This window comes from Nycticebus coucang, chromosome X, assembly GCF_027406575.1.
Source record: "Nycticebus coucang isolate mNycCou1 chromosome X, mNycCou1.pri, whole genome shotgun sequence".
Classification (NCBI taxonomy): domain Eukaryota; kingdom Metazoa; phylum Chordata; class Mammalia; order Primates; family Lorisidae; genus Nycticebus; species Nycticebus coucang.
In genome coordinates, this window is record NC_069804.1 from 185,243,756 (window position 1) to 185,268,779 (window position 25,024).

General features: G+C 53.9%; 3 protein-coding genes across 3 annotated transcripts; all 3 read left to right on the forward strand.

The window, feature by feature from the left end:
* The first annotated feature begins 520 nt into the window (after nt 1-520).
* On the forward strand, nt 521-9,775 carry ATP6AP1 (ATPase H+ transporting accessory protein 1). The gene is made up of 10 exons (XM_053580648.1): nt 521-683; nt 922-1,048; nt 3,196-3,270; nt 3,543-3,736; nt 4,185-4,225; nt 6,776-6,861; nt 7,323-7,561; nt 8,398-8,445; nt 8,533-8,764; nt 8,957-9,775. Exons 1-10 carry the CDS (start codon nt 568-570, stop codon nt 9,164-9,166), a joined length of 1,368 nt encoding a protein of 455 aa, XP_053436623.1. The 5' UTR covers nt 521-567; the 3' UTR covers nt 9,167-9,775.
* Nucleotides 9,776-10,154: 379 nt separating this feature from the next.
* Nucleotides 10,155-16,662, forward strand: GDI1 (GDP dissociation inhibitor 1). The gene is made up of 11 exons (XM_053580649.1): nt 10,155-10,497; nt 11,624-11,731; nt 11,876-11,975; nt 12,111-12,245; nt 12,951-13,149; nt 13,373-13,504; nt 14,065-14,164; nt 14,842-15,013; nt 15,327-15,471; nt 15,588-15,642; nt 15,733-16,662. The coding sequence occupies exons 1-11, from the start codon at nt 10,453-10,455 to the stop codon at nt 15,883-15,885; spliced, it is 1,344 nt and encodes a 447-aa protein (XP_053436624.1). The 5' UTR covers nt 10,155-10,452; the 3' UTR covers nt 15,886-16,662.
* A 539-nt stretch (nt 16,663-17,201) lies between these two features.
* On the forward strand, nt 17,202-24,725 carry FAM50A (family with sequence similarity 50 member A). Its single transcript, XM_053580656.1, has 13 exons — nt 17,202-17,392; nt 19,061-19,145; nt 19,223-19,322; nt 19,789-19,934; nt 22,562-22,638; nt 22,731-22,797; nt 22,957-23,018; nt 23,292-23,368; nt 23,729-23,783; nt 23,968-24,016; nt 24,104-24,174; nt 24,273-24,383; nt 24,525-24,725. The coding sequence occupies exons 1-13, from the start codon at nt 17,282-17,284 to the stop codon at nt 24,531-24,533; spliced, it is 1,020 nt and encodes a 339-aa protein (XP_053436631.1). The 5' UTR covers nt 17,202-17,281; the 3' UTR covers nt 24,534-24,725.
* The last annotated feature ends 299 nt before the right edge of the window (nt 24,726-25,024 follow it).

The window sequence follows — 25,024 nt, forward strand, 5'->3', positions numbered from 1 at the left end:
CCCTCTCATCACACTCTCCTCTCACCTGCATCAGACAGCGTCAGTCTACAGAATGCGATTTTAAGCAAAAAGATTAGAACAGGGATTGGACAGGAATTGGCCAGCGAGGTGGCGGGCGCCTGTAGTCCCAGCTACTCAGAAGGGCGAGGCGGGAGGCTAGCTTGAGCGCAGGAGTTCAAGACCAGCATGGACAACATAGTGAGATTCCCTGTCTATCAAAAAATTAAATAAAAATAAGGTGAAATAAAAACAAAAATATAAATATAAAAGAGACGGGCGAAACGCGCGCAAAGACTTAGTTAAACCGCCCGGTCTGGACGGAGCAAGTCGCGCTCAGCCCCGCCCCCTTGTCACACTGGAGCGTGCGTGGCTGGAGGCACGTCCAGCCAACCAGTGAAAAGGAGTGGCCGCGAGTGGCATGGGCTTAGTCCAATTACCTGTGGCCCTGGGGAGCAAGCCTGTGCCCAGGCCAATGGCCGCGTGGGGCGGAGCTCCGCCAGGGGTTGGGAGCCGGCGGTCACCTGATCCGCTGGAGCAGCGGGGGCAAAGGCAGTGGAAGCTGAGGCTATGATGGCGGCGGCTGCTCGGGTGTGGATGGGGACGCTGTGGCTGCCGCTGTTGCTGGTAGCAGCTGTGGCAGGAGCGGAACAGCAGGTGCCGCTGGTGCTGTGGTCGAGTGACCGGTGAGCAGGCTGGGGTGGGCTGCGGGCTGCGCTGCGCACCGTGGCGGCTGAGGCACCCTCGCCCCACTCCGGGGCTGTCCTCGGCGAGAGGTGGGGAGGCCCAGAGGGGGATTGTTCCTTCCTTGCTCGGGCTCTTGCAGTGAGTCGGCTAGCGATAGAGCTCCGGCCTCCGCTCATCAAGCCCATGATATTGAGCTGTGCGCATCCACCTGACATCACCTTTTCTGCCCCCTGTCAGGGACTTGTGGGCTCCTGCGGCTGACACTCATGAGGGCCACATCACCAGCGACTTGCAGCTGTTTACCTACTTAGACCCCGCCCTGGAGCTGGGCCCCCGGAATGTGCTGCTGTTCTTGCAGGACAAGGTGCGCCTGCCCCAGTCGGTTCTTCCCTGTCATCAGGAGGCAGGCAGGACCTCTCCCCTCCCCCACGACACTGACGCCCATTCGCTGAGGGAAGCTTCAGTGACCTTGTCCCAACTGTAGGGAGGTATGGCTTGGCTCTTGGGAAGGCCTGTTGGAGAAGCTTCAGTGGGAATAGCGAAAGTGGCAGAAATGTCACCAACTTGACTGGAGGGAGCAAGGGTCAGAGGCCAGATGCCTGCTAAGTCCCAGGAACTTAAGATATTATCTGACTTACTCTAGTATGGTGGGGATTTTCATCTTTTGTTTATAGATGGGAAGACTTATGCTGGAGAAGTGACTTGCCCAAGGTCATACAGCTAATAGGTGGCAGAGTTGTAATTCTTTTTTTTTTTGAGACAGAGTCTCACTTTATCGCCTTTGGTGGAGTGCTGTGGCATCACAGCTCACAGCAACCTCCAACTCCTGGGCTTAGGCGATTCTCTTGCCTCAGCCTCCTGAGTAGTTGGGACTACAGGCCCCCGCCACAACGCCTGGCTATTTTTTGTTGCAGTTTGGCCGGGGCCGGGTTTGAACCCGCCACCCTCAGTATATGGAGCCCGTGCCCTACTCACTGAGCCACAGGCGCCACCCAGTGCTGTGGTCTTTTAAGAAGGAAGCAGGCTGAGTAGACAGTAACTGGGGATGCTGTCTTCAATAATGGTGATCAGGCAAGACCTCACTGAGGAAGTAATATCTGTGCAGAAAGGTCAGTGGAGTGAGTGAGGGAGGGAGAGAGAGAGAGAGAGAGAGACAGCCATGTGGCTTTTGGGGGAAGGACATTCCTGACAGGGGAACAGCAGGTGCAAGGGCCCTGGGCAAGGTGTGCTCTTGGTGAGCTCAAGGAAGAGCTGCTGTGGCTAGAGCAGAGTGCGTGAGAGAAAAGGGTAGGAGATGCAGGAGGTGGTCTGCAGGGAACAAGGAGTGGGGAGGTCAGTTGCAGTTGGAAATGTGTAAGAATGCCTTGGGCTCTGTGGAGCAGGGAGTGTGTGATCTCTCGATTAAAGAAAGCCCACAGACCCAGAACCACTTCTAGTGCTTTCAGACTGGGAACCCGGGCAACCAAACAAAGTCAAGGTTCCTGCTCAGAGGGAGGGGAGGCTGGGCAAGTGTATATACCAAACAGTGTGAGATTAGGAAGGCTGATTAAAATCTGTCTCTGAGCCTAACTGGGAAAAGCCAGAGGGAGCTGGGGGTTGGGTGAGTGGAAGGCAAGAGTTACAGATCATCTGTAGGTTGTAGAGATGAAGTTGTAGGGATGAGGTTGGGTTTACTACAGTCCTGAGAGTTCTAAGACTTCCTCGGTTCCTCTAGCCTGCTCTGTGATCTTTACTTCTCTCCCTGTCTACGAAAAACAGGTGGGGTGGGGACTTCTCACTCTCTTCAAAAATGGTTCTGTACAGACTGGGCATGGTGGCTTATGCCTGTAATCCTCATACTCTGGGAGGCTGAGGTGGGAGGATGTCTTGAGCTCAGGAGTTTGAGACCAGTCTGAATAAGAGAAAGACCCAGTCTCTACTAAAAATAGAAAAGCTAGCGGGGCATGGTGATGAGGTGCCTGTAGTCCCAGCTACTTGGGAGGCTGAGGCAGGATGATCATTGCTTGAGGCCAGGATTTTGGGGTTGCTGTGAGCTATGACACTACAGCACTCTAGCCTGGGCAACAGTGAGACTCTGCCTGAAAAAAAAAACAAACAAAAAGCATCCTGTTTAAACCAGACATAGGCAGCTCTCCTTTTTTCTGATTCCTTCCCAGAAGATGTGCCCCCAGCCCCTCCTCCCCAGCTTCCCTCTTCCCCCCCCCCAGTTCCTCTTGTGTTCAGGCAAGGCAGCTGACTCTTACTTCAGAGGTTACAAGTCAGCTGTCTGCAGATCTCTTCATGACATTGTGACTACCTTTTTTGTCTTCTCACCCTGCCCTGAGAGTAAAGGAGGGAAGAGAGCCACCCTTGCAGTGCTGCTCCCACCAAACATATCACTCCACCAGACCAAATCAGACTTTAACTGAGATTTTGCTGGCCCTTAGAATGCACAGGGAAGGTGACTGTCCCCTGTCCTGGCCCCTGTTATTTACCAAACCTCCTGACATGTCTACTCTGTCTCCCTATTAGTTAAGCATTGAGGATTTCACAGCATATGGTGGTGTGTTTGGAAACAAGCAGGACAGCGCCTTTTCTAATCTGGAGGTAAGAGTCCTCTCCTAGCCCCAGACCATGGATCCATTCTGTGCCTATTCTCCCAGCACAATAAGAACTATGTTCTTAGGAAACAAAGATGCCGGCTTTGGAGGTAGAAAGGCCTGGGGCCTGAGTGTCCGGGGCCAAGGATGTGGGAAATTTTCTTTCTGTCTCAGGAGGAGACCCTGGTGTGGCTTTCCAGAGGAGACCTGCCAGAGGTTTAAGGGACCAGGCCTCTGGTCCCTGGCTGACTCAACCTTTTGCCTCTCTCCTGCCCCTAGAGTGCCCTGGACCTGGCCCCCTCTTCACTGGTGCTTCCCGCTGTCGACTGGTATGCAGTCAGCACTCTGACCACTTACCTGCAGGAGAAGCTTGGGGCCAGCCCCTTGCATGTGGATCTGGCTACCCTGCAGGAGCTGAAACTCAATGCCAGCCTCCCAGCCCTGCTGCTCATCCGCCTGCCCTACACAGCTAGGTATTGTGCACATGTCCCAGCCTCCTTTGAGCCTTAGTGAACTGTGAGGCTCTGGGCTCTGGTGGCACAGTTCAGCCACAGATGACAGTGTTCGTCACCACCTTGAAGCCCTTTCAGATTTCCTGTATGCAGGAAGAGGCAGGAAGGATCTCCTGCCAGTCTGTGACTCAGGAGTAGGTGCCAAGCACCGATCTGGGATTTGTGGCCCTCCAGAGAGAAGGCAGGGGTAGGCCCTGTGCACAGAGCTTGGGGAGAACAGTTACAGGGTCCCAGGCAGGGGTGCCAGGGTAAGCAAAGGTACAGGAAAGCTGAGCACAACCCTGGGTGAGCATGCTGGCTCTGTTAGTGGGGCTAGTGAGGAGAAGCTGGGGGTGGACAGAAGGGTGGTGGGCAATAAAGAGCTGGCCCAGGCCACCTGAAGTCTCTGACACTCTTGTCTCTTCCATAGCTCCGGTCTGATGGCACCTAGGGAAGTTCTCACAGGCAACGGTGAGTGAGTAAGGAAGGATGCATGTCCTTCTCCAGCCCTTGGGCTGGGGCCATAGAGAACTGGCCCACAACTCTGTGGCCCCTTTTCACTCCTGGGCAGCTCTGTGGGGTCCTTGGCTGTACTCCTGTCCAGCTGGCAGATGTAGCCTACTGTGTGGGTGCTTAGAGAAGTAGTTTGTCCTCAGACAGCATCAATAAACAATTCTGAGGATTTTTTGCCATAAAACACAGTCATTGCTGTGGAAAGGTAGTTGGAAACCTTCTGTGGGTGGATATGACATTTTGTTGTTTTTTTTTTTTTTTGAGACAGAGCCTCAAGCTGTCACCCTGGGTAGAGTGCCATGGCATCTTAGCTCACATAAACCTCCAACTCTTGGGCTTAAGCGATTCTCTTGTCTCAGCCTCCCAAGTAGCTGGGACTACAGGCGCCCGACACAACGCCCAGCTATTTTTTTTGGTTGCAGCCGTTACTGTTGTTTGGCGGTCCCGGGGCTGGATTCGAACCCGCCAGCTCAGGTGTATGTGGCTGGCGCCTTAGCCGCTTGAGCCACAGACGCCTGGCCTGGATATGACATTTTCTATACATATATTTCCTCATTTCACCACTTTAGGTAGTGCTAAGGTGATGACAGTGGTCCCAGGAGAGGCTGGGGGAGAGGGTGCGATGAGAAATAGCTCCTCTTAAGGAATCTCAATAGAAACTAAAAGCACTTCCTTTTTTTTTTTTTTTTTTTTTTTGTAGAGACAGAGTCTCACTTTATGGCCCTCGGTAGAGTGCCGTGGCCTCACACAGCTCACAGCAACCTCCAACTCCTGGGCTTAAGCGATTCTCCTGCCTCAGCCTCCCGAGTAGCTGGGACTACAGGTGCCCGCCATAACGCCCGGCTATTTTTTGGTTGCAGTTTGGCCGGGGCCGGGTTTGAACCCGCCACCCTCGGTATATGGGACCGGCGCCCTACTGACTGAGCCACAGGCGCCGCCCTTGTTTTTTCTTTTTTTTTTTTTTTTTTTGTAGCGACGGAGTCTCACTGTACCGCCCTGGGGTAGAGTGCCGTGGCGTCACACGGCTCACAGCAACCTCTAACTCTTGAGCTTACGCGATTCTCTTGCCTCAGCCTCCCGAGCAGCTGGGACTACAGGCGCCCGCCACAACGCCCGGCTAGTTTTTCGTTGCGGTTTGGCCGGGGCTGGGTTTGAACCCGCCACCCTCGGCATATGGGGCCAGCGCCCTACTCACTGAGCCACAGGCGCTGCCCGTTTTTTCTTTCTTGTCAGAATCTCACTCTACTGCCCAGGCTAGAGTGCCGTGTCATCAGCCCATCTCACAGCAACCTCAAACTCCTAGCCTCAAGTGCTCCTTCCTCTTGGGCCTCCCAGAGTGCTAGAATTACAGGCGTGAGGCAGCACACCTGGCCTAAAAGCACTGCTTTCAAACAGTGTGGTGGCTCACGCCTATGTTCCTAGCACTTTGGGAGGCTGAGGCAGGAGTATCACTTGAGGCCAGCAGTTAGAGACCAACTCAACATGGTGAAACCTCATGTCTTAAAAAAAAAAAAAAGAAAAAGAAAAATTAGCTTGGCATAATGGCATGTACCTGTAGTCCCAGCTACTTCAGAGGCTGAGCCCAGGAGTTTAAGGTTGTAGTGAGCTATGATGAGGCCACAGCACTCTAGCTCAGGCAACAGAGAAAGATGCTGTTTCAAAAAAAGAAAAAGTGGGCTCAGCGCGCATAGCACAGTGGTTACATCGCCAGCGACATGCACTGAGGCTGGTGGGTTTGAGCCCGGCCCAGGCCAGCTAACCAACAATGACAACTGCAACAAAAAAAATAGCCGGGCATTGTGGCAGGCGCCTCTAGTCCCAGCTACTTGGGAGGCTGAGGCAAGAGAATCACAGCCCAAGAGTTTGAGGTTGCTGTGAGCTATGGTGCTATGGCACTCTACCAAGGGCAACGTAGTAAAACTCTGTCTCAAAAAAAAAAAAAAGTGCACTGCTTTCAGTTTGCCTAGATAAGATTTGTAATGCAGATGGTGGGGGCTGGGCGTGGTGGCTCACATCTGGAGGCCCAGGTGGGACAATCACCTGAGCCCAGGAGTCTGAGGTTTCTTCGAGTTAGGCTGATGCCATGGCACTCTAGCCTGGGTGAGAGAGTGAGACTCTGTCTCAATCAATCAATCAATCAATCAATTAAAGCATAGCTGGGGGCGGAGCCTGTGGCTCAAAGGGGTAGGGCGCTGGCCCCATATGCCAGAGGTGGTGGGTTCAAACCCAGCCCTGGCCAAAACTGCAAAAAAAGAAAAAAAAAACCAAAAGCATAGCTGGGTGTTGTGGCGGGCACCTGTAGTCCCAGTTACTTGGGAGGCTGAGGTAGGAGAATCGCTTAAGCCCAAGAGTTTGAGGTTGCTGTGAGCTGTGACACCATAGCACTCTACCGAGGGCAACATAGTGAGACACTGTCTCAAAAAATAAATAAATAAAAGAAGATGGTGGGGAGTATTCCTTTAAGTGAGCTGTCTGTTGACCTGGGTGTTTGCTTTCCCCGTCCCTCAGATGAGGTCATTGGGCAGGTGCTGAGCACACTCAAGTCCGAAGATGTCCCATACACAGCGGCCCTCACAGCGATCTGCCCTTCCAGGGTATGTGCTCTTCTGGCAGGGGCTCTTGAACAGTGGGGAGAGGCAGTGTAGTGAGTCTGCCTAGAGGTAGAGGGGCATGCCACAGTCAGGTCCCCCTGGGGTTCCCAGGGTTGGGGAAAAAGCAGGCAGATGACCCCTGTGGAGCAATTCTATGGGGCTGACTCTGGAGAGGACTAGGATGAGCAGTGAGGTACTGCTTTCTTCCGGGGCAGCTTTCTGTCTCACCCTGTGAGCCATGTGGGTGGTATACTTGGACACTAAGTCCAAGTGATCACAAGTTTGAGGGACTAGGATATCATCAGGGCTTAGGGGCCAGCAGAGAAAGCTTCCTGGAGGAAGGGCTACCTTTGACCACTGGGACTTCTAGATGATGGACAAAGTGCTGGTGGGGAGGGGAGGGAGGGTACAATAGTTGGGTCAGGGCTTACTGTTGAGGAAAGGCTTGTTGGATGTTTCCATAGGTGGCCCGTGATGTAGCCATGGTGGCTGGGGGGTTAGGACGCCAGCTGCTACAAAAACAGCCTGCACCAGATGTGATCCATCCCCCTGTGAGTTATAATGACACTGCCCCCCGCATCCTATTCTGGGCCCAAAACTTCTCTGTAATGTACAAGAGCCATTTGGAGGACCTGACCTCCCTCACCTTTGGGGTGCAGGATCTCAACCTGACTGGCTCCTCCTGGAATGACTCCATTGCCAGGTAAGGGCATTAGGCTGGGGAGGACTGTGCCACCACCATAGGTGACCTTCCTGCCAGTGTGGGTTGGGCCTGAGGTGGGGAGCTGGGATCAGGTACGTGTATTGGGGAAAGGGATAGCTGTGGTCTTGGTGGGGTATAGTCACCCTGAAATATGTGTGGTATCACATCATGGTATAGGGCCACTAGTAGGCTATGGGAGAGGGTGTTGCTCAGAGCTCTGCCTCCCTGTGCTTGCTAGTTTTTGCTTGGGACCTCATAGTTACTTGAGAACCTGTCACCTCCCCCTTGAGCAAAACCTCTGGGACAACATCTGGGCAACTGCCAGGCCAGTTACTTGAGCCAGTTCTAGGGCTCCCATGCCTTCATGTTTGCCTTCACCCCCAACACCCAATCCAGGCACCTCAGTAACTTTTTTTTTTTAATTTTAAACTTTATTTATGAATAGGTAATGTGTTTCCACACATTTACGTGGTTAAATGTTTTAAGGTTATAAAAAGACGTTCAGTGGATATACTCCTTTTGTCTTTTTGTATGTTTTGGGTTTTTTTGTTTTTTGGCACCTCAGTAACTTTTAAGAGGAAGACAAAGGAGCTCAGAGAAAGGAGCCCTAAGCTGGGGAGACCCTGTACCCCAGAGCTGGGTGCTGCTCCCAGCTCTGTTCCTGACCTGCGATGTGACTGAATCCTCAGTTTTCCTGTCATGTGAGGACACTGCCTCTTCTGGAGGCTGCAAGGCCCTGGGGCAGCTTAGTCAGGAGCAGACTCAAGGGACCTGCTCCTCTAAAGCACTCAAGGCCCTTTCAGCCTGACAGTGTGCCTCTTACTCTGGCCCTACAGACTCTCGTTGACCTATGAACAGCTCTTTGGTACTACAGTAACATTCAAGTGAGTCCTGGAGGTGCTTCAGATGTGGGTGGGCTGGTGTGGCTCCACTGTCCTGAGCTTATCTTATATCCCTGCCTCCTTCTCCAGGTTCATTCTGGCCAACCGCTTCTACCCAGTGTCTGCTCGGAAATGGTTTACCATGGAGCACCTCGAAATCCACAGCAATGGCTCTGTTGTCTACTTCAATGCTTCTCAGGTCACAGGGCCCAGCATCTACTCCTTCCACTGCAAGTATGTCAGCAGTGATAGCAAGAAAGGCAGCCTCCTTGTGGCTCGCACCCAGCCCTCATCCTGGGAGGTGACTCTTCATGACTTCCAGGTGTGGAGCAGGAAGGGCTCAGCTTCAGGTGGGGGAGCCAGGGTGATGGGAGCAGAGCCCCGATAGGGAGGGGAGGAGAGGCCTGAAGAGTGGCTGCATCACTTGGGCTATGCTGCTCTGTCTCAGTCCTTGCTGGACCTTCTGTCTGTAGGGCCACATGGTCTTTTCTGAACTGCATCTGTGTGTTCCCAGATCCAGGCTTTCAATGTGACAGGTGAGCAGTTTTCCTACGCCAGCGACTGTGCAGGCTTCTTCTCTCCAGGCATCTGGATGGGGCTGCTCACCTCCCTGTTCATGCTCTTCATTTTCACCTACGGTCTGCACATGATCCTCAGCCTCAAGACCATGGATCGCTTTGATGACCACAAGGGCTCCACCATCTCTTTGACCCAGATCGTGTGACCCTGTGTCAGTGGGGGAAGGGTTGGGGGCATGATGGTGTCCAGGTTGTTGTTTTCCCACCTACGGCACCCTGGACTGAAGAGTTTCCCCTCTTCCTACCATAGCATGAACCCCAAGTTCCCTTCAGCCAGTCTTGCTCCCTCTTCAGCCCCCTGAGGGTCTTCTCTGGGGCTGCCTCCCTACCAACAAGGTGTACATACTCTGCATAGATAGTATACACATCTCCCAGGCCCAGTCATTGTGAGGAGTTGGGAACATTGTTTCTCAGTCCATTTTTCCCTCTCCCTTTTTCCTTATTTATTCTTGTCTCTTCACCATTATCTATTGCTGTTTATAGTGCTTTTGTGTAGCAGATGCTACCTCCCTGAGGTTTATGGGGCTCCCTGAGTTTAGGGGATGTGAAAGTACTAAACTCTGCCCCAAGCTGCTTATCGTTTTTTGTGATGTTGTGCTAACAAGCAATACCCTGAGGTTTATTTCTGTGGCCTGAGAGGGAAGGGACCACCAGGACAGGTGGGCAGGGTGTGCTCACTGGGGTTCTGGCATGTTAGCAAGAGACTGGGGTGCTCGGTATTTTCCTTCCTAATAAAATAAAGACGGATTGCCATGTGTTGGGTCTCATGCCACTTATTTTGGCCTGAGGGATGTGGGAAGAAGCAGCCAAATGTGGCCCAGCCAGGCCAAGCATGGGAGGCGGGGAAGGCATCTCCGAGATCCGGGAGGCGGGGAAGGCATCTCCGAGATCCAGAAGGCCGGGAAGGTCTTTAGCGAACTGAGCCACTAACCAGTTAGAATAGGGAAGGGGCGGTCAGGGCTATGTGGCGGTGCTTTTGCTTCAGCTCTTTGGTGACAATAGCAGCTTTCGGGTCCGTGGGGTGCCGCCCCAGGTTGCCGCAGCCGTGCGCGCGAGCCTCCCGGGGGTGGGGCGGGGCGGGGCGGGGAGCGCGCAGCTCCCGCGCACGGATCCCTTTCAGGTCGCAGCACCAGCTGCCGGCCCGCCCCGCCCCGCTCTTCTCTAGGCCCTTGGAAAATAGGGTCGCCCGCGGAGGCGCACTATTGCTGTGGCTGGGACCCTGGTAGCTCTCCCGGAAGGAGGGCCGGGAAGGCGGTGGCCCCAGCCGGACGCGACAGGGCAGTGGAAGGGGGCGGGACTCTTTGACGCGGCGGAGGGGTCGGGTACCGGCCGGCGTGCCGCCATCTTTGGTCCAGTGCGGCGGCTGCGGCGGCGGCAGCTACTGCTGTGGAAGGAGGAGGAGCCGAGTGGGCGCTGACACCGAGCCCTGACCATGGACGAGGAATACGACGTGATCGTGCTGGGGACCGGCCTCACTGTAAGTGCGGTCTTGGCCTTGCATCGTGCCCTCCTTACTCTCTGCGATGATGCAGCCGCCGTCCCCATCCTCCCATCACTGCCATCTTCTGCGTTCGGGTCCCGAAAAGCCAGCGCCGTGCCCACCTCGCCGTTACCCGCCCCCCGCGACGTCGTCTCCTCGCTGCTGTCGCTCAGTCTCCCCAAAGGGGTCCCCCTTCTACCCTCCCCCTCGACTCCCCGTATCCTGGCCCCCTCCGATCTTCCCTATCCCTGCGTGTTGGTCAGGAAAACGCACCCCCGCTTGGGCAGGTGCCCCCAACCCCGCCCATTCAGCCCCCAACCATCACTCGCCCAGCATCCCCTCCATCTTGCGATATTCCCGTAGGGATGAAATACAAGGACGCAGGGTCCAGGGGCTTCCCCAGGATGAGCCCTCATCCTGCCTGCCAGATTTCTTGTGGGGCTAGGGGATCGATGGAATGTTCCCGAAGAAGCAACAGAGAGGGCAGTGACTGCATTCCCTCTACCCCACCCCAGTTTCCCATGGAGACCTCAGGCGGAGTCCTGCAGCCTTTGTCCTTGGGCTAGTGACAGTGAAGGTGTTGATCTTCCCCTTTCCCCCCAAACCGCATTGGCGGGTTCATCTGAGAGACTCTTCTTCCTCAGACCGGGCCTAGACGCCCCTCCCATGGACATGGCGGCGGAGGGTCAGGGGTTCCTGCTGTTTGAAGAAAGAACAGCCCAGGGTGGGGCCTGAGATTTCAAGGATGGTGCTAAGCCTTTCTTTGCTTTCCTTTTGGGTGCTTTTTGCCGTGTATCTGGGTCTCCTCTATGGCTCATTGTGTCTTCTCTGCCTTTTTGTGTGCTCTGCGGAGATAGATGACTTTCTTGGCATGTTGGCAGTGGATGCTCTGCCTCCCTCAGAGCCTTTGTTATTTCTCTCCTCCTTGTTCACTTATTTGCCCAGCAAGGTTAGAAAGGAGATTGTGGTCACATGAAGCTGTGGCCCTCAATTTTAGATTAGGGGACCAGCTGGGAGTAGACGGAGGTGTCCATTGGGGCACGTGTTCTGTGGAGAACAGATCATGGCTGCGGGTGGGAACGTGGGCAGGTGGGAGTGCAGCAAATGTTGCCCCCCCCACCAGGAATGCATCCTGTCAGGCATCATGTCTGTGAATGGGAAGAAGGTGCTGCACATGGACCGGAACCCCTACTATGGGGGCGAGAGCTCTTCCATTACACCTCTGGAGGAGGTGAGACTGCCTGGACCCATCCCCGTTAACCTCTTGCATGGGGGCATAGGGTTGAAGCAGATTCCCAGATTTTCAGGACAGGAGGGTGGTGGAGGGAGGGGGAATCCTTTGAGACATGTCTATTTCTCTCCCTTTTGCTTACAGCTATATAAGCGTTTCCAGTTGCTGGAGGGTCCCCCTGAGTCGATGGGCCGGGGCCGAGACTGGAACGTTGACCTGATTCCTAAATTCCTCATGGCCAATGGTGAGTGGGATGAAGGAAGGATTGTTGAGAGTGATTGGGAAGACGAGGGGATGGTCAGGCTCCAGAGATGGGGCAGCCAGGCCAGCTGGAGCTTCTGGGGAAAGCTGTGCTAATAATGCCCCTTCTCTCCCACAGGGCAGTTGGTAAAGATGCTACTGTATACAGAGGTGACTCGCTACCTGGACTTCAAGGTGGTAGAGGGCAGCTTTGTCTACAAGGGGGGCAAGATCTATAAAGTGCCCTCTACTGAGACTGAGGCCTTGGCTTCCAGTGAGTATGGATTCCCTGAGCCACAGAATCGTGGGGTAGGGGAAGCAGACCCCTCTCAGAACAGTTAGAAAAGTTCCTGTCCAGAGTAGGGTACCCCCTTGCCCAAAGTCATATTCCTCATACAGGACCATGGTACCTTATGTCTGGGTACCAAGAGGGAAGTCCACACATAGCAGGGGTGTGGATGGGGATTTTTTTTTTTTTTTTTGAGACAGAGTCTCAAGCTGTCACCCATGGCGTTACAGCTCACAGCAACTTCAAATTCTTAGGCTTAAGTGATTCTCTTGCCTGAGCCTCCAAGTAGCCTGGCTGTTTTTTTTTATTGCAGTTGTCATTGTTGTTGTTTTTTTAGCTGGCCTGGGTCGGGTTTGAACCTGCCAGCCTGGGTGTATGTGGCTGGCATCCTACTCACTGAGCTATGGGCACTGCCCAGACGGGGATTACTTCTTGAAAGACTTCAGCCTTTGGCAGGGCCTCTCTGGGTCTCCAAGACATCCCTGCGTGTTAGAGCCAGGAAGATCTTCAGAGCCTGTCTAGCCCAGCCTCCAGGTGGGGAAACCGAAGCCGAGAGGGTACAGGGATTGAACTCAGGTTACACTATAGCTCAGGTGGGAGCTAAGGCACCTGCTTTTTGGCCTGCTCTCCTGGGAAAGAGACTTTCATGTTCTACTGATGTCAGTGGTCTCCTTATACCACCTTCCTCAGATCTGATGGGCATGTTTGAGAAACGGCGCTTCCGGAAGTTCTTGGTGTTTGTGGCAAACTTTGATGAGAATGACCCCAAGACCTTTGAGGGTGTTGACCCCCAGACTACCAGCATGCGTGATGTCTACCGGAAGTTTGACCTGGGCCAGGATGTCATCGATTTCACTGGTCATGCCCTGGCGCTCTACCGCACTGATGAGTGAGGGGAAGCTGGTGTGGCGGCAGCCCCCTCACCTGGCCTGCCCCCGCCCTCCCCCACCTGCCTACTGCTACCTCTGCCCACCCAGCATGTCTCTCTACATTTGACTCACATCTTCCCCAGGCCATTCAGGGTTGTGGGAAGACTGGCCTAGTACCTGGGTAGGTGGGGGTGAGCCAGGGGTGTTGCTATTGGAGTATCTCACCTGACCCTGTCCCCCCAGCTACCTGGACCAGCCCTGTCTTGAGACTATTAACCGCATCAAGTTGTACAGCGAGTCCCTGGCTCGGTATGGCAAGAGCCCATATTTATACCCTCTCTATGGCTTGGGTGAGCTGCCTCAGGGGTTTGCAAGGTGAGGACATAGCCTTTTTGAGTTGGCATTACTGACTAATTTAGACTAAGACCAAAAATAGAAATGACCCCATTGAGCATTTCTGTATAATTTCATACTTCCAATCGGTGGTCTTCATTTACTTCACTCCATCTGAGGGTACTAGGGGCAGAACCCCAACTTGCTAAGGGCAAGTCAAAGAACCAGGTCTTCACAAACGTGGCTTGCTTAGCTCCCTGCAGCACCAGAACTGGGCCCAGGACCTGGGAACCTTGAGTCAGGGCTTAACTGGGAGCTGGCCATTTTCCAGAGAGTCTTTCATTTTGGTCCCCTAGGTTCTTTCTGTGTGGAGCTAACTGTTCCCTCATGCCACACTCATGAGGGCAGCTCTAGAGAAAAAGGAGCAAGCTGAGATGGGCCAGAGTTTGTGGCAGTGATAAGAGCTGGGATGAATCACAGGGTCTCCTGATTTCTGCCTGCCTTAGGAAGCCTTCTCTGCACTGTGCTGGTAGAGTAGTACAGTAGAACTGGTCCCCATTTATCCTGGGAAGGGGCCTTCACCATCATCCTCCTCCCTACAGGTTGAGTGCCATCTACGGAGGGACATATATGCTGAATAAGCCTGTGGACGATATTATCATGGAGAATGGCAAGGTGGTGGGTGTGAAGTCTGAGGGAGAGGTGAGTCTCCCCTATGCAGTATGGTCACCATGGTTGGGGCCTGGCCTGGCTACCTTAGGGTCTCTGTTCCCAATAAGCTTGACTCTGAGAACCTTGGAGCTGGGAATCAGGGTCCAAAAGAAGTATATGGAGCCATAACTGTTGGTGAGAGGTCTCTCTCAAAGGCCATATGCTGGGCCAGGTGTGATGGCTCATGCCTGTAATCCCAGCACTCTGGGAGGCTGAGGCAGGTGGATTGGTTGAAACCCTGTCTTTACTAAAAATAAAAAAAAAACTAGTCAGGCATTGTGGTGGGTGCCTGTAGTCCCAGCTATTTGGGAGGCTGAGGCAAGGGGATCGCTTGAGCCAAAGAGTTTGAGGTTGTGAGTTATTATGCCATAGCACTCTACCCAGGGTGACTAAGTGAGACTCTGTCTCAAAAAAAAAAGGCCGTATGCTATGTCTGTGGTCCAGAAACTATTCTTGGTTACAGTGTCTCTGCATGGGGGGTTGCCCAGCTTTGTGTGTCGGGGCCCACTTTCCTGAACTGTAGGCTAGGGCCGTGTGCTACAGGAGGGGCAGAGATGACAGATCAGAGGAGTACCCTGTCGGAGCTGCCCACCCTCACTGTGGGCCCAGCCCCGCAGGCACTGAGGACAGTGATCTGACAAGAGCAAGGCCTTCTGGTGCCTTAATAGGTGGCCCGCTGCAAGCAGCTGATCTGTGACCCCAGTTACGTCCCAGACCGCGTGCGGAAGGCTGGCCAGGTTATCCGCATCATCTGTATCCTTAGCCACCCCATCAAGAACACCAATGATGCCAACTCCTGCCAAATCATCATCCCCCAGAACCAGGTCAACAGGAAGTCAGGTAGCCAGACAACGGTATACTAACTCATCTGGTGTGTTCTCCTTGGGGTTGCTCTGCCCCTCCCCATCAGCCTTGGGGCACCCTGCCTGATCCCTCCACAGAAAAAAATGGGACCCATGTTGTAGTCACAACTTAGAGCCCTAGGGTTTGGGTGGCTTGAATTCTTTGCTGTGAACATGACATGTTGGATGCTGCCTACTACGTGGGGCTGCAGAGGGGCAGGCAGGCCAGAATTGTGTCTGGCACCTAGAAACTGTCTCTGCATGTGTCCGGTGCCTCTGGTCTGCATTAACACGGTGCTTCCTCTGGCCAGACATCTACGTGTGCATGATTTCCTACGCACACAATGTGGCGGCGCAAGGCAAGTACATCGCCATTGCCAGTACTACAGTGGAGACCATGGAGCCTGAAAAGGAGGTGGAGCCAGCACTGGAGCTGCTGGAGCCTATTGACCAGAAGTGAGGGACTGGGATGAGCCCCAAAGGGAGAGGGGGTGGAAGGCCAGGAACTATGGCGAGGACAAAGAGAGGCAAGGCCTGTAGTGAAGTCTGTCTCTTCTCCATCTGTTCCTCAGGTTTGTGGCTATTAGTGACTTATATGAGCCCATTGATGATGGTTCCGAGAGCCAGGTAAGCAGCCTGTCCAGGCCCCAGCTCCTGGCTGCCCATCCAGGGCTCCTGCCCAACTCATTCCAGGTCCTGGGCTCTGGCTGTTTCCAGGTGTTCTGTTCGTGCTCCTATGATGCCACCACACACTTCGAGACAACCTGCAATGACATTAAAGACATCTACAAACGCATGGCTGGTTCGGCCTTTGACTTTGAGAACATGAAGCGCAAACAGAACGATGTCTTCGGAGAAGCTGACCAGTGATTGCTGCCCCTGCCCCAGCCCCTACTGCCCTCCTCCCACCTGTGTCTGTTCTGCTTGAGGGCTGGGGAGACGGTGTGGCTGGACACCCCTGTTTCCAGCATCCTCTTCCCCCATCACATTCTCATCACCCACCTTATTGATTCACTGACCAAATCCTTAACCTTAGCAGTGGTTTGGGAGTTGGGGGGTTGGTTAGCATCTTCGTTCTTGGCCCTCCCTTATCCTAGGAAAAGAGGGTTCCTCTCCTTGTGTGTGTCTCTCACCCCCCCCCCCAATTCTTCTGCTCTGGGAAGAATGTGGAGGAATAGCTGACTGCCTCCACAGCTCTTACTCCCACTGTAGTGGCCTTTGGAGATGCCCCCTGCCTCCCCCCCACCAACTCTCTCACGTGGTGTGTGTCAGAGAGAAGGGGCCCTCCTAGCACAAAGTTGCATTCCTCCCCCTAATTTATTCTAATTTATTAACTTAGCCCTGCCCTGTCTTTGAGTGTGTACAGCCCTTCCCCTCAGCCCTAGCCAGCCTGGGGGGGGGGGAGAAGGCTGGGGTGTGTAGCCCCTTGGAGGCTGCTTTTGCTGTTTTTGCTTCTCTTTTGTGTTTGTGTTCTGTGGTCCTGGTTGAGAGAGAAAGTGTGAGCATAGCAGAAGGAGATGGGAAATGGATCCCTACCCGCTGTGCCCTGCCCCTGCCTTTCCTGCTCCCGAAGTGGATGTGCCCCTTCTTCCACCTCTAGTGTACTTCACAGGAAACAAAACCTCCCAATAAAACCGTTGAAACTAAACCTGAATCTTTAGGTTTATTTTCCCAAAGTTGGGTACTTGGCAGGGCTTTGGCTCCGTGGGTTGGGGTTCTCACTTGGCCACTTTCTGACTAAAAGATGACATTCTTCATTCCCTGATTAATGTTGGCACCAGGACTTTGACCCTCAGTGGTTAATGCAGGGGAAGGGAGGACACGAGTTGGGCAACTCTGCGTCAAAAGTTGGAGGCAGAGGGGATCCAGGCCCAGCGCCTTGGATGGGGGCTTAAGTTGAAGCAGTGGGAGGGGAGGGGGGTTGCGGTGGGAACCCAGGCGAGGCCTCAGGAAGGAAGCTGGGTGACCAAGGCGTTTGGCGTAAGGCTGGGGTCAACATTAGTGAAGTGGCCCAGCCTTGAGGTCAAAAAGAGGGAGTGGAGGCGCAGTTTCAGTAGGGCTAACGTCAAGGAAGCACAGGGCGCCAGGGCCTGAGGGGCGGGGCGAGAGACCGCCACATCCCAGGACAGCCGGCGCAGGGCGGGGTTCCCGTGCGTCTACTGGTGGCTGACGTCACGGCGCGGGAGTCAGCTGACTGCAAGGCAGCCGCCGCTGCCGCCGCCGGCGCTTCTGAGAGTTTGCCGCTGTCGTAGCCGCCGCCGCCGCCATGGCTCAGTACAAGGGCGCCGCGAGCGAGGCTGGCCGCGCCATGCACCTGATGAAGAAGCGGGAGAAGCAGCGCGAGCAAATGGAGCAGATGAAGCAGCGGATCGCGGAGGTGCGGACCGGCCCTGGGCGCCTCAGAGCACGCGCGCAGCTCAGGCCCCCTGGCGGCCCGGGCGCAACCCTCTAGCCCTAAGCGATCCGGGCTGCAGGCTCTGAGCATTGACTGCGAGAGGAGGGCGGGAGCTTTGGTTGGTGACCTCGGGCGTGGGATAGAAGCGAGCCGGCGGCAGTCCCCTCGTGTAAAGTGAGCCCAGCATCGGGCCTTCTCAGAGGCTGAGACCTCTAGATTCCACCAGGAAGGAGCTACAGTTAGTGTTTCTTCTGGGTGACAATGGGGGGGGGGGGGCTCGGTCTCCTCCTGGCCCCTGAACCCTCAGCGTTAGGCCTCTGCCCTGATCCAGTGCTACCGGGAAGGGCAGGCTGTCCCTGAAGGAGAGGCAGGAGCCAGGCATGGCCAGTGCACCTGTGACAAGGGCAGGCAGGCAGGTGTCTCTGGGATGCCAGCTGTTCACCCAGCACTCCGGTGAGGGCCTGTGATGGTGGGCGGTCAGGGATGGAAGAGGAGCCATTGGGGGAGAGTCAGCAGAAGAACAGACTCAGGGCTGGAAGGGAGAGCAGGTTCCTCCCACAAGTAAGTAAAGAAGCCAAGCCCAAGGAAACAGCCTCCACACTGAGGCCCTCTGGATCCTCAGGTTGCTCCTCATGCTCTGGCCCTGCTGTCTCAATGGGGACTCTCTGGCCAGCTAAAGGTGTAATTTGCTGCTGACCCCTTTCTTTGGTGGCCACCAGTTGGAGAAAAATCTACTAATACCAAGTGGCCTAGGGGTTGAAGAGATGAGGCTTCATGGGAAGTTGTTGGCAACATCAGGCATGAGAGGGAGGAAAACTGCTCAGAGAGGGCTGGCCTCCAGCCACACATTCCTTCTTTGCCCTCCCCTGACTCTCCTGGCTTAGGTCTCAGGAGCTTCATTTTATTTTTATTTTTTGAGACAGAGTCTCACTATGTCACCCTCGGCATCACAGTAACCTCAAATTCTTGGGCTTAAGTGATTCTCTTGCCTCAGCCTTCCAAGTAGCTGGGACTATAGGCGCCTCCTATAATGCCCGGCTATTTTTTTGTTGCAGTTGTCATTGTTTAGCTGGCCCAGGCCAAGTTTGAACCTGCCAGTCTTGGTGTATGTGGCCGGTACCCTAACCACTGTGCTATGGGTGCCAAGCCATCAGGGGCTTCATTTTAAAGATTGGGTAAAGGATAGGTGCATGGTGGCTCAGATCTGTAGTCCCAGCACTCTGGGAGTCTGAGGTGGGAGGATTGCTTGAGCTCAGGAGTTTGAGATTTCTGTGAGCTATGATGATACTATGGCACTGTACCCAGGGTGACAGAATGAGACTTTGTTTCACATAAATAACTAAATAAATAAAGGCTGAGTCCAGAAAAAGCCAAAGGTCAGTAAGGCCTGTGGCTCCAGTCCACTGAGGGAGTACTGGTCCCCAGCAGGAGGTCTGGAAGAGCCAACACACTGCAGAGATCACAAAGCAGAATCCCATTTGGCTGCCTTGGCACTGGAAGAGCCCCTTTTAGCCTCATTGAACCTTCCATTGACAGAAAAAAGGGGATATGGGGATAGGTCTTTTTCAGGGTCACATTAGTCAGGGGCAGACCTAGGATTAGAACCTAGGCAGCTGCCTCTGTCCTCATTGCTGCCCTCCCACTGGGCAGGAGAACATAATGAAGTCCAACATTGACAAGAAGTTCTCTGCGCACTATGATGCTGTCGAGGCCGAGCTCAAGTCCAGCACTGTGGGTGAGTGGAGCGTGCATGCTACCCTCTTCCTGACCCAGGGTGAATGGCCCTTCCCCTCATGTCTCCTTGCCTCCCAGGTCTGGTGACCCTGAATGACATGAAGGCCAAGCAGGAGGCGCTGGTGAAGGAGCGAGAGAAGCAGCTGGCTAAGAAGGAGCAGTCCAAGGAACTGCAGCTGTGGGTCTGACCTGAGCAGGCTCACATGGAGCCAGTGCTTGGGGGGCCGAGGGGCAGCTCAAGCTGTTTTTGCACTTTATTGGGGGTTCTCCTGCTTTGGGAACAGGTGTAGCATGTAGCTTGGGATTTATATTTCTCTTTCTTGCCATTTTGGGCCCACACTGAACTCTGACCTTTATGGTTTGTCCTCCTTTCCTGTTCCTCTGTGAAGGGGCTAAGTCCTCTGGGTCCTTTCCTTTCATCAGCTGCCATTTGTCTAAGTCCCACGACCTCAGTGGCCTACTGTGGCTGCTATGTCATAATCAGAGCCCTGCTTATGAGCTTGAAGGGAGCCAGGCAGTAGAATCCCTGCAGCATGCTGGGAAGACCCAATCTGCGCTGAGTGGGTCCCACACTGTGTATGCAGGTGGCTCTGTGCCAGGTCAGGGTGGGGTATGGTGCATGACTGTCACCTATGCTCTGATAGGAAGCTGGAGAAGCTTCGAGAGAAGGAACGCAAGAAAGAGGCTAAGCGGAAGATCTCTAGCCTGTCCTTCACTCTGGAGGAAGAAGAAGAGGGAGGCGAGGAGGAGGAAGAGGTGGCCATGTATGAGGAGGAGCTGGAAAGGGAAGGTGAGGCCAGGCTTGAGTGAGTCTAGCCTGCAACCTCTGGGCAGGGGCCACCAGTTAGAGAGGCTGTCATCAAGGCTGGTGCCTAGTCAAGAAGGTTCTAGAAGCTGTCCTTTGGTGGTAGCATGTAGGATAGACCATGGAGGGGAGAAGACAGTCTAGACCAGGCTAGCTGGCTGAACTTTCTATGATGATAAAAAAGTTTGTGTCTGAGCTGCCAAATACAATATGGTAACCACTTGCCATAGGTGGCTGCTCAGCACTTGCAATGTGGCATGTGTGGCTGGGGCAATAGATTGTTAATTTTGTTTAATTAGTTTCAACATAAACTTACCCAGCCACATAAGTGCAATGGCTACTAGTCTGATGCCATAAGTCTCAGCTGTGAAAAGGAGGGGCCATCAGGGACAACTCAGGAAGGCCAAACCTGGTACCCACATACGACACAACTGTGCTGCGCCCAACCAGGGATACAGAGGGCATTGTCCCTCTCCTAGGTGAAGCCACATGGGTCAGCATCCTGAGGGACACTCAGGGTTGGTGCCCTGCTCGTCTCAAGGAAGGTATCACGTGGGGAGACAGTTGAGTTGGGCCTTAAGAATAAAGGACATTTCTAGCCAGGCGTTGTGGCAGGCGCGTGTAGTCCCAGCTACTCGGGGGGCTGAGGCAAGAGAATCACGTAAGCCCAAGAGCTGGAGGTTGCTGTGAGCCGTGTGACACCATGGCACTCTACCGAGGGCAGTAAAGTGAGACTTGGTCTCTACAGAAAAAAAAAAAAAAGAATAAAGGACATTTCATTGGCCAGAAAGATTAGAATGGGCGGGGAAAGTGTGCAGTCACAAGATGCAGTGTGCAATGAAACAGAGCAGGGAAGAGGGGACACATTGGAGGATTGGAACAAGTTGTGTCCGTTATTGTACCCTCAATGAATCCCCAACAATAAAAAAAATAAAAATTAAAAAAAAAAAGTTGTGTCCTAGGCCTCAGGGGAGGGCGTGGTGACAGGCCTGGGCTACTTTAGAAATTGTGATTCTGCTGGGCATGGTGGCTCACGCTTGTAATACTAGCACTCTGGGAGGCCAAAAGTGGATTGCTTGAGCTCAGGAGTTCAAGACCAGCCCGAGCACCCTGTCTCTACTAAAAATAAAAAAAATTAGCTGGACATGGTGGCACATGCCTGTAGTCCCAGCTACTTGGGAGGCCGAGGCAAGAGACTCACGTAAGCCTTAGAGTTTGAGGTTGCTGTCAGCTGTGATGCCACAGCACTCTACCCTGGGCAACAAAGTAAGAGTCGATGTCTCAAAAAAGAAAAAGAAATTGTGATTTCTAGGGAGCGGTGGTCGGAGGGGGCCAAGGCTAGGGACAGCGCTGTGTGGCTGTGGCCATAGGCTCTGGGGGCAGTAGCTGTACTACCAGGAAGAAGAGCCTGTTGGCCATGTGTAATTTCCACTTTGTGTATTCCAGGAGCCACAGTAAAGCATATGAGCAGAAGCAGGAGTCATGTTAGTGGCACACTGTGGCACATTGCACTAGCTACATGGCCAGGGCTTGGTGTGGTGATTTGGACAATGCAGGCCTGGGGGGGAGGTTGTCAGCCTTGCTGTGTGTCACTGGGGCTTTGACAAAACACTTCTTGGTGGGCTCTTCCTTCCTGAGGTTTCATTGTAGGGGTCCCATCGATGGGACCCTGACAAAAGATTTTTTGAAGCTTGGGTGGCACCTGTGGCTCAGTGAGTAGGGCACTGGCCCTTTACACCGAGGGTGGCGGGTTCAAACCCAGCCCCAGCCAAACTGCAACAAAAAAATAGCCGGGTAAATAGCCGGGCGTTGTGGCGGGCGCCTATAGTCCCAGCTACTCGGGAGGCTGAGGCAAGAGAATCGCTTAAGCCCATGAGTTGGAGGTTACTGTGAGCTGTGTGAGGCCACGGCACTCTACCGAGGGCCATAAAGTGAAACTCTGTCTCTACAAAAAAAAAAAAAAAAAAAAAATAGCCGGGCGTTGTGGTGGGCGCCTGTAGTCCCAGCTGCTCGGGAGGCTGAGGCAGGAGAATTGCGGAAGCCCAAGAGCTGGAGGTTGCTGTGAGTCCTGTGACGTCATGGCACTCCACCCAGGGCAGTAAAGTGAAACTGTGTCTCTACAAAAAAAAAAAAAAAAAAAAGATTTTTTGAAGCTCTACCTGTGATTCTTTTTTTTGAGACACAGTCTCACTATGTCACCCCTTGGTAGAGTGCCATGCCATCACAGCTCACAGCAACCTCAAACTCTTGGGCTTAAGTGATTCTCTTGCCTCAGCCTCCCAAGTAGCTGAGACTACAGGCACCCGCCACAACGCCCAGCTATTTTTTTGTTGCAGTTTTCATTATTTTAGCTGGCCTGGGCTGGATTCGAACCCACCAGTCTTAGTGTATGGCTGGAGCCCTAACCATTGTGCTATGGGTGCCACTCTCTACCTGTGATTCTAATGTGCCACCAGGCTCCAGAAGCCCTGCCTTGGAGCATCAGGCTTGTTGTCTGAGTCAGTGGTTCTCAAAGTGTGCTCAGGGGACCCTTGGGGGTTGAGAAACCCAAACCATTTTCGTAACAATGTTAAGACTGTTAAGATGACCTTCTCTGCTTCCTTTTGCTCCAGAGATCACCACAAAGAAGAGGAAATTGGGGAAGAACCCAGATGTGGACACAAGCTTTTTGCCTGACCGAGACCGTGAGGTAAAAGGCTGCCTGGCCCTGCTGGCCCCAACCTTGGGCCTCGGGGAGGCCTAGCAACCGTGGCCTAACTCCTCTGCCTGTTCCTGTCCCAGGAGGAGGAGAATCGGCTCCGGGAAGAGCTACGGCAGGAGTGGGAGGCCAAGCAGGAGAAGATCAAGAGTGAGTGCTCGTGGTATTGGATGCAAACGGCCTGGCACTGGGGCAGTGGAGGCCAGGCCACGGGCCCAGGCTGTCCCTCCTGCCATAGTACCTTATGGCAGCTCCTGGTTTAGGGTGGGACACCTGGGTCTGGTGATCAAAAGGCAATCTCCTTTGCAGGTGAGGAGATTGAAATCACCTTTAGTTACTGGGATGGCTCTGGGCACCGTCGGACTGTCAAGGTAGGCAGCAAGGGGCCTGTTGCCTGTTCCCCTGGGGCTCAGGCTCCCTTAGGTTCAGAGGGGAGGAACTGGCAATCCTGCCTTTGGAAGCTTTGGGGGATCCTGAGAGTAGCAAGGTGGACGGCCCAGCCCCTTCAGACCTATGTGGAGGCTCTGTAGTCTTCAGCAGGGTCCTTGGCCTTGGCCTTCTGGAGAGCCAGCCATTCTCCAGGCTTCTATCTTCCCTTCCCAACCCCTTGTTTCCCGGGGTTCTGGCTTTGGCTGCTTGCACAGATGAAAAAGGGCAACACAATGCAGCAGTTCCTGCAGAAGGCGCTAGAGATCCTTCGTAAAGACTTCAGTGAGCTCAGGTGCGGGCATGGGTGGGTGGGTGTGTGTGGCGCCTATGGTCCCTGCCTGGGCACCAGACACCTGGCATGACTGCTGCCAGCATAGGAAGGCGTGTGCTGGGGGTGGCACTCCTAAGAGGAGGATCAGGCTCTTCTTCCCTCCCTCCTAGAAAGCTAAGGAGGGAGCATCAGCTGTGGTTCCTGAGCCCAAAGGTGGTGGACAGTGGGGCACTAGTCCTGGGCTCACCAAACTATGGAGCTTTCCCCAAAGCATTGTGGCTACCACGTCACAGTGTTCAGCACTGGCTCCCCTTGGCAGGCAGCTTCCTCCATCCCTGGGCAGAGGGTACCGTCTGTACCTTCCTGCCTTTTTTCACTCAGGTCAGCAGGGGTAGAGCAGCTCATGTACATCAAGGAGGACTTAATCATCCCCCATGTGAGTTCCTTCAGCCCTGGGTCACACAGTGGGTGGCACACCCCTGGACTTTAGCAGAAGGGTCCCCATTCTGCTTTGGGTATTTTGGCTTGGGCTGGTAGGTGTGGAGTCTGGCCTGTGGACAAGGGTGGGAGAGGTGAAGATGGGTCATCAAGCCATCGCTTTTCCTGCCCTTGGCTCCTAGCATCACAGCTTCTACGACTTCATCGTCACCAAAGCGCGAGGAAAGAGTGGTGAGTGCTTTTGGCCTGGCCTCCCAATGGCAGCTTTGGCTGATATTATAGGGGCAGCAGCATGACATTGGGATGTCTGTCCTACAGGGCCACTCTTTAATTTTGATGTTCATGATGATGTACGGCTGCTCAGTGACGCCACAGTGGAGAAGGATGAGGTATGGTGCCAGGGCTGCTGGGCTGTGGAGAAGTCAAGGGCAAGGAAGGGTGACAGGCGGGCCAGGGCAGCAGGACTGGGGCCTCCTCTCTTCCCTAGTCGCACGCAGGCAAGGTGGTGCTGAGGAGCTGGTATGAGAAGAACAAGCACATCTTCCCTGCCAGCCGCTGGGAACCCTATGATCCTGAGAAGAAGTGGGACAAGTACACGGTGAGAAAGAGTCTGCTCCAAGGTGGCCCTGGTGCCAAGCTGGGCAGCTTGAGATGGGGGTGGGGGCCAGCTTGGCACCAGAGCCGCAGCTCATCCCTCTGCTTCCTTCTGTCCCCTGTGTCCCCCACATCTGCACACCAGATCCGCTGAGCACCCAGGACACAGTGTGGCCTTGGCTCTTCAGCTCTCCTGGTGCAGCCCATACTGTCTCTGGGACCCCAGGGCCCCGCTCCCCTCTGCCCAGGTTGGGTGCACTGGGAGGATAGGAGCTGCTCATAGCCTGCTGCAGCACTGTCATTGCCCTCTTTCTTGTATAATAAAGAAATGCACGTGTCAGAGCTAGAGCATTTGTATTGTAATAAAGTGTGTTTTATTTAAAAGCATTTTTTATTATTGAGATGAAATTCATGCAGTGTAAAATTCATCATTTTTGTCCATTTTAAACTACATAATTCAGTGGCATTTAGCACATTAACAGCAGTTGTCGCCTTTATCTAGTTCAGAACATTTTCATCACCCTGAAAGACCATATGGCCACTAATAGTCACTCCCCATCCCACCCAGGCCCAGGCAGCTCTAATCTACTTTCTGTCTCTATAGATCAGCCAATGCTAGACGTTTCATTTGTCTGGGAGAAGGTG

What these genes read in the sequence shown, in the direction of transcription:
- ATP6AP1 (XM_053580648.1), top strand. Translation starts at nt 568, where the DNA reads ATGATGGCGGCGGCTGCTCGGGTGTGGATGGGGACGCTGTGGCTGCCG. An exon ending in GCGCCTTTTCTAATCTGGAG is followed by an intron (nt 3,271 to 3,542) that starts GTAAGAGTCCTC and finishes TCCTGCCCCTAG; the next exon opens with AGTGCCCTGGACCTGGCCCC. An exon ending in GGTACTACAGTAACATTCAA is followed by an intron (nt 8,446 to 8,532) that starts GTGAGTCCTGGA and finishes CTCCTTCTCCAG; the next exon opens with GTTCATTCTGGCCAACCGCT.
- GDI1 (XM_053580649.1), top strand. Translation starts at nt 10,453, where the DNA reads ATGGACGAGGAATACGACGTGATCGTGCTGGGGACCGGCCTCACT. An exon ending in CCATTACACCTCTGGAGGAG is followed by an intron (nt 11,732 to 11,875) that starts GTGAGACTGCCT and finishes TTTTGCTTACAG; the next exon opens with CTATATAAGCGTTTCCAGTT. An exon ending in GTGTGAAGTCTGAGGGAGAG is followed by an intron (nt 14,165 to 14,841) that starts GTGAGTCTCCCC and finishes GTGCCTTAATAG; the next exon opens with GTGGCCCGCTGCAAGCAGCT.
- FAM50A (XM_053580656.1), top strand. Translation starts at nt 17,282, where the DNA reads ATGGCTCAGTACAAGGGCGCCGCGAGCGAGGCTGGCCGCGCCATGCAC. An exon ending in TGAAGCAGCGGATCGCGGAG is followed by an intron (nt 17,393 to 19,060) that starts GTGCGGACCGGC and finishes CCCACTGGGCAG; the next exon opens with GAGAACATAATGAAGTCCAA. An exon ending in TGCCTGACCGAGACCGTGAG is followed by an intron (nt 22,639 to 22,730) that starts GTAAAAGGCTGC and finishes TTCCTGTCCCAG; the next exon opens with GAGGAGGAGAATCGGCTCCG.